This window comes from Setaria viridis, chromosome 1, assembly GCF_005286985.2.
Source record: "Setaria viridis chromosome 1, Setaria_viridis_v4.0, whole genome shotgun sequence".
Taxonomy (NCBI): domain Eukaryota; kingdom Viridiplantae; phylum Streptophyta; class Magnoliopsida; order Poales; family Poaceae; genus Setaria; species Setaria viridis.
The window spans coordinates 14,562,432-14,573,024 of NC_048263.2; the positions used below are offsets into that span (position 1 = coordinate 14,562,432).

At 42.4% G+C, this 10,593-nt stretch overlaps 1 protein-coding gene across 2 annotated transcripts; it reads right to left on the reverse strand.

Annotated features, from left to right (window-relative positions):
- Positions 1-1,440: 1,440 nt before the first annotated feature.
- On the reverse strand, positions 1,441-9,651 carry LOC117866867 (negative regulator of systemic acquired resistance SNI1). 2 transcript variants are annotated; one of them, XM_034751168.2, is made up of 15 exons: positions 9,415-9,651; positions 9,230-9,296; positions 8,679-8,772; positions 8,299-8,361; positions 8,112-8,201; positions 7,555-7,623; positions 6,892-6,973; positions 6,746-6,795; positions 6,207-6,416; positions 6,015-6,085; positions 5,866-5,935; positions 5,322-5,387; positions 4,663-4,815; positions 1,893-2,018; positions 1,441-1,699 (listed from the first exon to the last, which is right to left on the reverse strand). In XM_034751168.2, the coding sequence occupies exons 1-14, from the start codon at positions 9,641-9,643 to the stop codon at positions 1,893-1,895; spliced, it is 1,440 nt and encodes a 479-aa protein (XP_034607059.1). In that variant the 5' UTR covers positions 9,644-9,651; the 3' UTR covers positions 1,441-1,699. The 2 variants fall into 2 exon arrangements, with proteins under 2 accessions (XP_034607059.1, XP_034607052.1); XM_034751161.2 differs by having other exon boundaries at positions 1,897-2,018; positions 9,415-9,650.
- Between the last annotated feature and the right edge of the window lie 942 nt (positions 9,652-10,593).

Consider the following 10,593-nt stretch of genomic DNA (forward strand, 5'->3'; position numbering starts at 1 on the left):
CATAAGTGATTTTGCATCGAGAAATGTTAAAAGAAATTTTTAAGGTAATATGTATAAATAATTTGATATAAATATTGCTTTTAGATACATTTAAATATTTATCGGTAACATTTTATATATATTTGTTATAATGTTTATATGAAAGGGTCCTGAGTTTTACTTTCGCCCCGGACCTCCCAAATCTCAGGACCGGCCCTACGCTCTACTACAAGCCTGACCGTAAGATACCATCGGGTGCAAATCGACAAGCATCGCTGATACGGTGGAATCCCCCTCCTGCAGGAACAATTAAAGTAAACACAGATGGTGCTTTTGTTTGCTCAAGCCACCAAGGGGCAACGGGTGTAGGCATCAGGGGAGCAGAAGGTGACTTCTATGTGGCAGCAGCTAGGTGGCTCCCTGCGGTAGCCTCAGCCCTTGTGGCAGAGGCGGAGGCATGCCGCGATGGCCTGCTTCTCCTTCAGGGCGACGGCAGGCGCCATGTCATCATCAAGGTGGACTCGAAGGAGCTGGTCAATCTTTGGGCAAACAGGAACTCCAGGTCGGAGATTGGGACGATCTTAGAGGACATTAGGGAGCTGAGTCGTCACCTGCAATATTTTGAACTAGTGCATGTAAATCGTAGCGCGAATTGTGTAGATCATGCTTGTGCTCAGCAGGCTGTTGTTAGCAGGGCTAGCAATGTGTGGTCCGGCGATGTGCCTGCTTTCTTACTGCAGCCTCTGCAGAACGATTGTAATCATGTTGATTAATCTACGCTATTTCCAGAACATATATATCTCGAAATCAGTAAACCGAAGGGAAGTGGAAATTTCCAAGCTCATGAAAATCAAGCCCATCCTTTAAAAGTACGAACAGTATATAAGTATCGATAACTATTTAAAAAATTAATAAGGAGCACTAGGTAATGAACATTATGTAGATAGGGCACCCAGATCAAATGGAGTGCCCAACGAGTCAACGGGACCCACCCCCAACCAAGCCCTTATTTACTTCACCCCCAACTCCCAACTTTGGTACTATGCAAAAAGAAGATTCTCCATCACATCAAACTTACGGTACATGCATGAAGTACTAAATGTAAATGAAATTAAAAACTAATTGCACAGTTTTATTGTACTTTGCAAGACGAATCTTTTGAGCCTAATTAGTCAATGTTTGGACAATAATCCACAAATACAAACGAAACGCTACAGTGCGCTACAGTGCCGGCACAGTAATTTTGGCACCCCCAATTTTGGCAACTAAACAAGGCCCAAGCATTCCCTCGGTTCCTCAGTGGGAACTGGGAAATCCTGGGTGATATGTTCTAAGGAAACCAGAACCTGCGATGAAGTATTGATACTAGGAAGCAAAAATGTCCTCAAAGAAACTGGTGTTGCTTCCTAAAGATATGCAACACAGATGCATATGTGAAATACTCACCGGATATGCAACATAGATTCATAAGTTGTATCGCCATCTTTACGATACACCAGAGGGGATAAATAAAGCCATATCACATATTTACAGGGAGACAGTCATGCCACGATGAGGCCAAAATATGCAATCATTTTTAGGATTATATCACTAGCTAGAGTTACACCATCTGATCCTATGTACCACACCCAAAGTCTATCTTTCATCATTCATCAATTTCCTAGTCAACGCTGCAGCAGTAAACAGAGCTTCTTTCTCAAATGGTGAGATCTGGGTATTCCTGCAGACACGATAAAATAAATCCATATCAAAGTCAAATTAGTTTTCTGAAACTTCTAGTGATTCACTGCCTATCATGACATGCAGTGACAGTTTCTTTTGTAGTGTCGTATAACTGGCTGTTATGCAATCAGACTCCTCAAAGCTTTAGAAACATGATGGTACATAGTACAGTGTTAGAAAACTTAACATACTCACGGGCTAACTTTTTTGAGATTTTGAAAAGCAGATATGAAGTTGCAAGATATCTCTTGGAGGCTTGCTCCAATCTTTTCAGTTGTAGTAGAATCTCCAGAGTCACCTTGAACAGATATGCACACCTGAAAATATGTAATAAAACCGAACTGGTCAGATATAGCAGCTGGAAATATATCAAAAGAACATAAGAAACAAACTAAGAACGTCAAACACAGTTAATAGCTCCAAGTTTAACAATAATATCACCTTAAGATTGTTTACTTGAGTTAAAAGGTAAAAGATGTGCTATAGATTTCATCACTGGAATTAGCAGTGTCATCAGTAAAATGAAAATTTTAGTTGGACATTGGTAGCACACAAAGTAAGAGCATGCTAAATGATAATATCGCAATCACTGTTTATGTCACATACAGAGATCCGGATAACCCTGGACCGAGTAGCCCGACCTCGCCGATAGGCGGCAACCGGACTGCAAGGGCAGGGATAGAAGGGGCTAGCCCTAATAGACTGATATTCTCATTGCTTGCCTTCAATTGGTACAACTCCTCTCCTTATATAGAGAGGCTTACTAAATGCCTAAGCAAGAGATCTAATCTTATATCTAAACCTAACACATCTCGGTTCATTATTCCAAAATCCTAACTAACATGCATAATAAACTTGAACTATTTATTTGTGTTGCTTTAACTGACAGTGGACCCCATCCTGTAGCACGAAGATACAGACGCAGGCGCCATGTACATTTTGCCACAAAACAGTTGGTCTCTGTGGTTGCCTTGCATGCAGGTGCACGTCGTGCTCCCCCTGGATCCCACAGAAATAGCACTACCATAGGCTTCATATGGGCTGAAACGAAGCTGTGGCAGCCCACCAATCCACACAACCTGACGCTCTCAGCCAGCCAGATATGTTTATCCAATCAAAGGAGTTGGGTGCCGCCGTCACAGCCGGAATCCACAGCGAGGCATGCGCAACCTCCTGCAGCAAATCGAAGACGGAGGACGCCAACTTGCTTGTAGAGCCCGGAGCACCGTCGCCCGGAGAGGCCGTCCCCAGCAGCCAACAAAGGCGAGTGCGCGGTGGGCGGCACCGAGACCCGCTGCTGCCGATGGGCACGCAAGCACCCTCGCAAGTGGGCGTTGCCGGCCGTCAAAGAAGATGAGTGTGGCCACCAGATTATGGAAGATGTGGCGGCGCTGGATGCAGCAGGCTGCAGTGGGGCTTGATGACGCCTGCTCCGCCCGTGCGTGACGCCATGCTAGGAAGCCATGAGGCACAGACTGAAGCTGCAACGCTGCCGCCACCTCCATCATCTCGTTCATGTCCACAATAGATGATGGTGTGTCGAGTTGAAGGCTTGGTGATGATCGGCGGAGACGAGCTCTCACTAAGAAGCCGCGCACTGCTGCTTGAAGCCGCAACATCGCCGCCTCCCGTCTCTCGCGCTCCACGATCTCCTGACGCCCAAGCACCACCCTATCGGGCATCTTCTTGGCCAATGCCGCCATCACTGCTGACAAGTCGGTCATCTGCGCTGCCAGGTCAGTAACCATCTTGGTGATGTCGGCAAGCGTGGTGGGGATGTTGGCAACGGTGGTGGTGAGGTGGGCGACATCTAGTGGTGGGGAATCCATGGACACGTAACCAAAGCTAACTGATACCAATTGTCACATACAGAGATCTGGATAACCTGGACCCGAGTAGCCCGACCTCACCGATAGGCGGCAACCAGACCGCAAGGGCAGTGATAGAAGGGGCTAACCCTAATATTCTCATCACTTGCCTTCAATTGGTACAACTCCTCTCCTTATATAGAGAGGCTTACTTAATGCCTAAGCAAGAGATCTAATCTTATATCTAAACCTAACTCTAATGGGCCTGGCTAAACGATCCAGCCAGCCCAGCCAACTGCCCATGACAGTTTATCCTGGGAAATGACACTCTAGTGGCTAAAATGCTGTTTTTGCTGACGTTATTTTGGAATTCACCAGAAAACTCACAAGTGTTAGCAGCAATGGGCTGGTTGTAGAGGAGCTTGCAATGGTCACAGAACTGGGGACGGGTATTCATGACATTTAAATAAAAGCTGAGAGAATATTCAAGGGGAAACATTATTTCCAGAACAAAGATAACATCATCCTGCAGGTTCAAAGCTACGTTATCTCTGTAAAATTGCCTATCTGCTATGTCACTGACTTAATGTTACCAATATTCTATGTTATGTATAAAAAAAAAGTGTCAGCCAGACCTACACAATTATGGATCATTTGGAAAGTACGGGGCCGAACAACCTTCAGATTGGCAAGTAATTTAGGTTGGGCGAATCATACATCTACAATAATCAGGTCACCTTAGAAATTAATAATATAGCGAGGTCACTACATTGTAGATTCCTAAGATGGCCCTTTATCTTCAAAAACTAATTGTGCACACCAGCACCATCACAAGATTACATATGAGCATCCATGAAAGGACACACTAGCTTTTGCACAGGCCGCAGCTTGCATGTCACAAAAAAAGTGCTCACTAAACTCAATGCATTTTGTATATCAAAATTTTGCCCAATAAACTATTTCTTGGGGAGTGATGGCACATAATATTTTGATTCTTATCATAATGTCTACAAGGTAAACATAAAGTGGCTGTAAGTTCTGCAGTCACTTTGCTTCTGCCACGCATCCGAGTAACACTCGTGAGATCTAACTCAAGGCATGATAATAAAAACTTCATTTAAGAAGGAAAGAAGAAGTTTTCCGGATCTCTAACCTGGTAGGCGTGTGCTAAGAGAAGCTGAGCAACTTCTGTGCCCATCTTTTTGACAATAGCTTTTGTGCTTGTGGCTGTCAAAAAGAAACTCAGGACTCTTTCCAATTTCAAATCTTGTTGTGAATTATCTGACCTTCGAGTACGGACTGCGCCCTGCAAGGAAAAGGGGCAGAAACAGCAAGTATGACTTTATGGTCAGTAGAAGAAGGAAAAATGTAATGGAAGCTACCAAGCATAATGGCAAGTCTCAATTCCAAGTACTGGAAGTTTAATTTAATCCCTATCTACGTACATGTAGCACATATAAGCCTATCAACACAAATTACCAATGAATCAACAGCAATTATGAGAGCCACTGGTTCAAAACCAGGCTGACATACCAACAAGCCTACGAGAGATCAGCATAAGCCACAACAATCAACTCATTTTTATCTTAACCAGATTTAAAAAACTCATTTTAGAGATACATAGTAACTGAGTAGAACGAGTAGAATGATGAAACACAAACAGCAGCTCGTAAGCTGTCCCAGGTCCTAGAAATCATTACTTTGTGTGGAAATAATGCTCCTTGCTTGTTAGCACAGGCTTTGGGACTAGGGATATCATTGAATAATAAATTTAGAATACAGGAATGCCATTGAGTAATAAAGTTAGAATACCTTGCCGCAGTATTTTGAAAAGTACTGCAGAATAATCTCCAGTTTCCACTTCCATTCCACAAAGGCCTGTTAAAACTAATCGAAGAATCACTTGTTTGCAATGAAAAGTGTAACCACAAGAAACTTAAGGACAAGAGTCGTGAGAAAATGGGCAATGCGAAGTTATTAGTATTAGTTTCTGTTTACTTTTTCAATTTTGTTTTTCTTCAGAACTCACTGCAGCAGAGATGCAGTTAGATTGCTTACATCAAAGATCTTACTTTTCTGTATAGAGCTACTAAACATCAAACAGCTACTATTTGGTCTAAAATTTTCAATTTCACCAAAAGGGAGTTACTATTGGGTCTGAAATTTTCAATTTTCAATTTGGTCTGAAACCCTTGACTCGCAGAGAATCACCATGAATGGATTTTACAAGAAGCCATTGATGCATAACCAGTTCAATCTTTTCATGTAAGTTTAATGCAATAACAATACGTACGAACATAGAAATCGAGCTATTCATAAAAGAAATGGTCAAGAGATGGCAATGAGCTGCAGTTACCAAGAGAAATGGGGATAAGTAACTGATGTTGTAAGTTAGATCATCCAAAATAACTTCCATGATAGGGTTTCTACAGGGAAGGAAATATAGTGTCAGTGCTTAATAATTAACAGCACCTTCAGTTCAAAAAGTAAAATAACCTGGCTGACCTGAACCCATCAGCTCTAGAAGTCAGCCCTAATGCGTCTGCTTCTTTCCTGATCAAGTCAAGTTCCATAACCTTGATAAGAATGAGGGTTAGCACTGGGCTACAACAAGGTACATGTATCACCATTGATAAGAATGAGGGTTAGCACTGGGCTACAACAAGGTACATGTATCACCAAATATCAAATACTTACCATCACAAATAATTTCCGGAGAGACACAAGTGTCCTTTCTGACTCCAGCGATGAATAATTTAGGGAAGAATCAAGATCAGATGCTGACCTAGCTTCTCCTTCAAAAGGTATGCTATCTTCAACTGCATCTTTAGCTTCAGGGTGATACTGGCTCAGTAGAAGATGTATGCAGTTCTGTACAAAAGATTTGAACACGAGCTTTCGTGATCCCTGTTAATAATTGTCAACAAGAATTTTAGCCTTGTCACAAATCACACAATACATTAGTGTCATGCAACTCACGGCAACATCTCCAGATAATTAATATCTTTTAATGATGCTGGGTTTAAATCCATGCAAAAAGAAACAAGAAAACTAGTACTCCCTCTATTCCAAATCGTAGGTTGTTTTGGCATTTTTAGATTCATAAATTTTACTATGTATCTAGACATTGTGTATATCTAGATGAATAGCAAAAGCCATGCACCTAGAAATGCCAAAACGACCTACAATTTGAGACGGAGGAAGTACATATTTTATGAGATTAATGTAGGTTATACCAGAAGCATATTTAACAGAGATTCCCTGAAGATCACCCAGTCTAGTGACTCTGTAACACAATCAGAAATTGATAAGGCATCTTTTTAACTGTTCTGACATATAGAAGCCAGAACAAGATAAACAGCTAGGTTTATTAGTAGTTTACCTTTGTATGCAATACGGCGAGGTACAAAATCTGCTTCAAGTGTGTTGACAAGATACTGGAACAACATCATATTCTCGATAGCCTAGATCATAGAACAGAAACAAACTCGAGTCTCAAGTCCAAAGATCAACAAACAAACAGATATATATATTACTTTTTAGACTCATTCATGTAATGCAATGAACAGATGACTTTGATTAACAAAACAATAAAAATATAAGGCTTATTTCATTTAAAAGTAAAAGGTAGAAGTAACTTATTATTATCGCAGTAAATTAAACAGGGAAACTAGTTCGGGCATGTGATACCTATGTAGATCATTACATAGTCATAGCAATCCCTCTATCATTCATTCTTTCGAGCAATCTAAATAGCATCACTCACAGGATTATGGACAATACAGGACAAATCCTAAGGCCCCCAAATCTAGGCAGGTGAAGACGCAAACTAAATCAATCTATAAAATGTGGAGAGGGGACTGCAGCAACCTTATTCTTTTCAGTAAACAAAATATAGTGTGTCAAATTAAACAAACAATTTGATATTAGATGATCAGTTGAACAAAGCATGGCATTTATGATATTATAGAAAATAATACAAGATAATATTAAGCAAAAAGCAGCTTGAAAACATCTTTGAGAGGCTAAAACACTCTGGTTTTACCTTGATTCCATTATTATCATCCGTGGCATTGGTTGGTTCAACAATGGTCTCAATCAGCAACGAGAATCTCTTGGGAAGGGCAAGGCAGAATAAGATATCTTCATGATAAATAAAAAAACACAAAGCCAAGTACGTTGTTCTAATGTACTTACAGCAACTAGTGTCTAAACAGTAAACACGCTGAGGGAATTAATTTAGAGTAAAATGGCAGCCCAAATGGCAATGATACTTCTTCACGCGGTCACGCCTACTTAACAATATCAAGTAGGAGTAGGACTAGCACTTACCACATAAGTCAAAAGGGTCTAAAAACTTTAAAAACAAATCAAAGGAGTCTACCGAGTACTGGGGTCACAAGGGAAAGAACAAGCTACATAAATTAAAAAAAAAAACTCAAAACATACATTACAAGTATACCTGTACCCCAAGTAATAAGGTATGGATTTTGGTCCAAAAAAAGGTTCGAAGAATCATAATGAATATTTCATCATTACTAAAAGAGTTTGAGAAGATAGAGTACAATTACCAGCATAACAAATTATGTAATGTCAGCTTACCAAAGGATCAAATAGGTGGTCTGAGCTCCTTGAATTTCCTCCAATCTCACTACTAACAGAACCATTGCCAATGAGAAATGGTAACCAAGACTGTACAATCAGAAAATATTTATGAGTGCCAAAAGTGCAACTAATATGTGACATTTTCATGAAGAGAGTGTTTGATGAAATTATATTATCTGGTTACCTCTTTAACTACAACTAAAGATTGGTGTCCACCAGAATCTGTCAAATATGTTCTTGGGTATTGCTGCACGGAAAAAAAAAACACCCATGAAGTGAGATACTTTCTGGTGGGAATTTTGCATAGTATTGCAACGAAAATCAGTAAAGCCCCACTAAATCCCAAACAGAAAATGACAGGGGTACAGACTGAATGTCAGTTTGTGCAAATAAATAAAAGCCATGTTGAAGAGCTACTAAAATAGCCATTGACATTTATACTCCCTTTTGTCAAAGTGCCAAGATCAACGGACAAAGGAGCAGCTGAACAAGGAATTTTTTAACTTAGAGTTGCAGTTGCAGACAAGAGGCTGAAAGTAGGACAAATGGTAAGCAACACTTCACCTTGCCCAATTCCATTAAGAGATGGAAACTTGCGACAGCAAGCTCCAGAGAGCTACTGTTTCGAAGAACCTGGAAAACACCATCATACATTCTCCTAGGAAAAGGGGAAACATCACATGAAAGAACACCATGTCATCATAGAACTAACCAAGATAACTTGTGTGCACAATAAATACACCAGTCTCTCAGAAAACCAACAAATATTAAGTAAAAAAGCTGCTTGAACTAAATAAGTAGGCATGAAAGAACAAAATTTTGAGCAGTCAAAGACAGTTTAGTGAAATACTATGAAAGGTATGAACCACATCACATACAGAAATGCTCCAACTCTGAATATGGAGCACTGGAGCAGATGCAGAACGCAACATTATCTGAAATATAACCTTGCCTATAGTCTAAAAGGATGATTACAGTAGAACGCTCTCAAGCTCATCACAGTGCAACGAAACTTATGCAATAGAAACTAGCTGACAAATTCGCACTGAGTAACGCAGCTAAACAGGAAGGAGGTCACAGGTCACCTATCTACTTTAAGAGGGATAAGTCCGTACCACGAGGGGGCTGAGGGATTGTCGCCGGCGAGGCAGGCGGAGCGCACGGCCTCCAAGAAGGCAGCTCCTGCAGAGTTCCGCCAATGACTTAGCGCGGCGGGATTGATAGGCAAATGTCGACGCATAAAATAAACCTAGGGGGCAAAATCGAAGAGGGAAAGGAGAGGGCAGGACGAGGAGATTACGGTCGTCGTGGAGGTCGCGGGAGTCCTTGATGCCGGAGGAGTCGAGGATGGCCATCGCGTTCTCCTCAATGCCGCCGTCCGCCGCGGCGGCGGCGGTGGAGGTCGGTGCGCGAGAGGCCGCCATTCTGCGGGGCTCTGGGCGGGGTTTCGCTGAGACTCTGCGGGAGAGGCAGGAACAAGAGGAGGAGGAGGCCCGTGTTTTTTCAAAACTGAAGGGCCAGTGTTGCATCCTACCTGCGTGGCTGCGTCGACCCCGCTGGCCTAAAGAGCCCTCTAAGTTAGCGAACGGGTTAGGCTGAAAAACTATATAATTTTAAGCTAAATATATATTGCTAAGTTGAATGGTGAAGAAAGTATAAGGACTTTGTTTTTAATCCAATTATATTTCATTAGAATAATTTCAAGAGATTGCAAAAAAAAATTCCCCAAAACTATCTATTAGGGCCTCTACTGAAATTTTCTTCCCCAAAGTTATGTTATCCCACGAATCCTCAATAATAAACTCTCCAGTACTTCAAAACTGGCTTCAATGACTACTGAACTCAGTACCGTGGCTCATCCTCGACGACAAGGAGACTTGGCCACGTTGCAGGCGCCGCGAGCGGCGGCTCGACCACAGCGGCCGGCAACAATTAGCGGCCATGCGTGCGCGCGGTGGTGGCAGTGGCGGCGGCAGCGGCGTACGGCAGGCAAGCGAGACGGCGGCGGCGCTTGCGCGCAACAACGGTGGCGCATGCGCATGACAACGTGGTGGTGCATGCGCGACCATACGTGTGCGCATGCGCTGCGTGCAAACTGCATAGGCTTGGTGGTTGCAGCGACCGCGAGCGCCGGCGAGGGCTCGAGGCAACAGCGATCCATCTACTAGTTCATACGAGGATGCTAGGTGGCAGCGCAACGTTAAGCAAAAGAAGGTTGAAACTCTGAACTTCTGAAGCTTTCGACGAAGAGAGACGAGGTGAAGACCAAACCAGTCGGTTTGAATCTAATCTACTTGGTAGATACATGGAAAGTAATCTGAGTCGGACTAAAATACACATTCCGAAATATTCGAGCAGATTTGAATCGCCCGACCTTCTTGACTTGTACTTCAAGTATCTTCATGTCCTCGGCCCGCACGTTCTGGTCGGGCGGGCCCACTTGTCAGATCGGCCAGTATCCTGGTCGGTGGGGACCCAT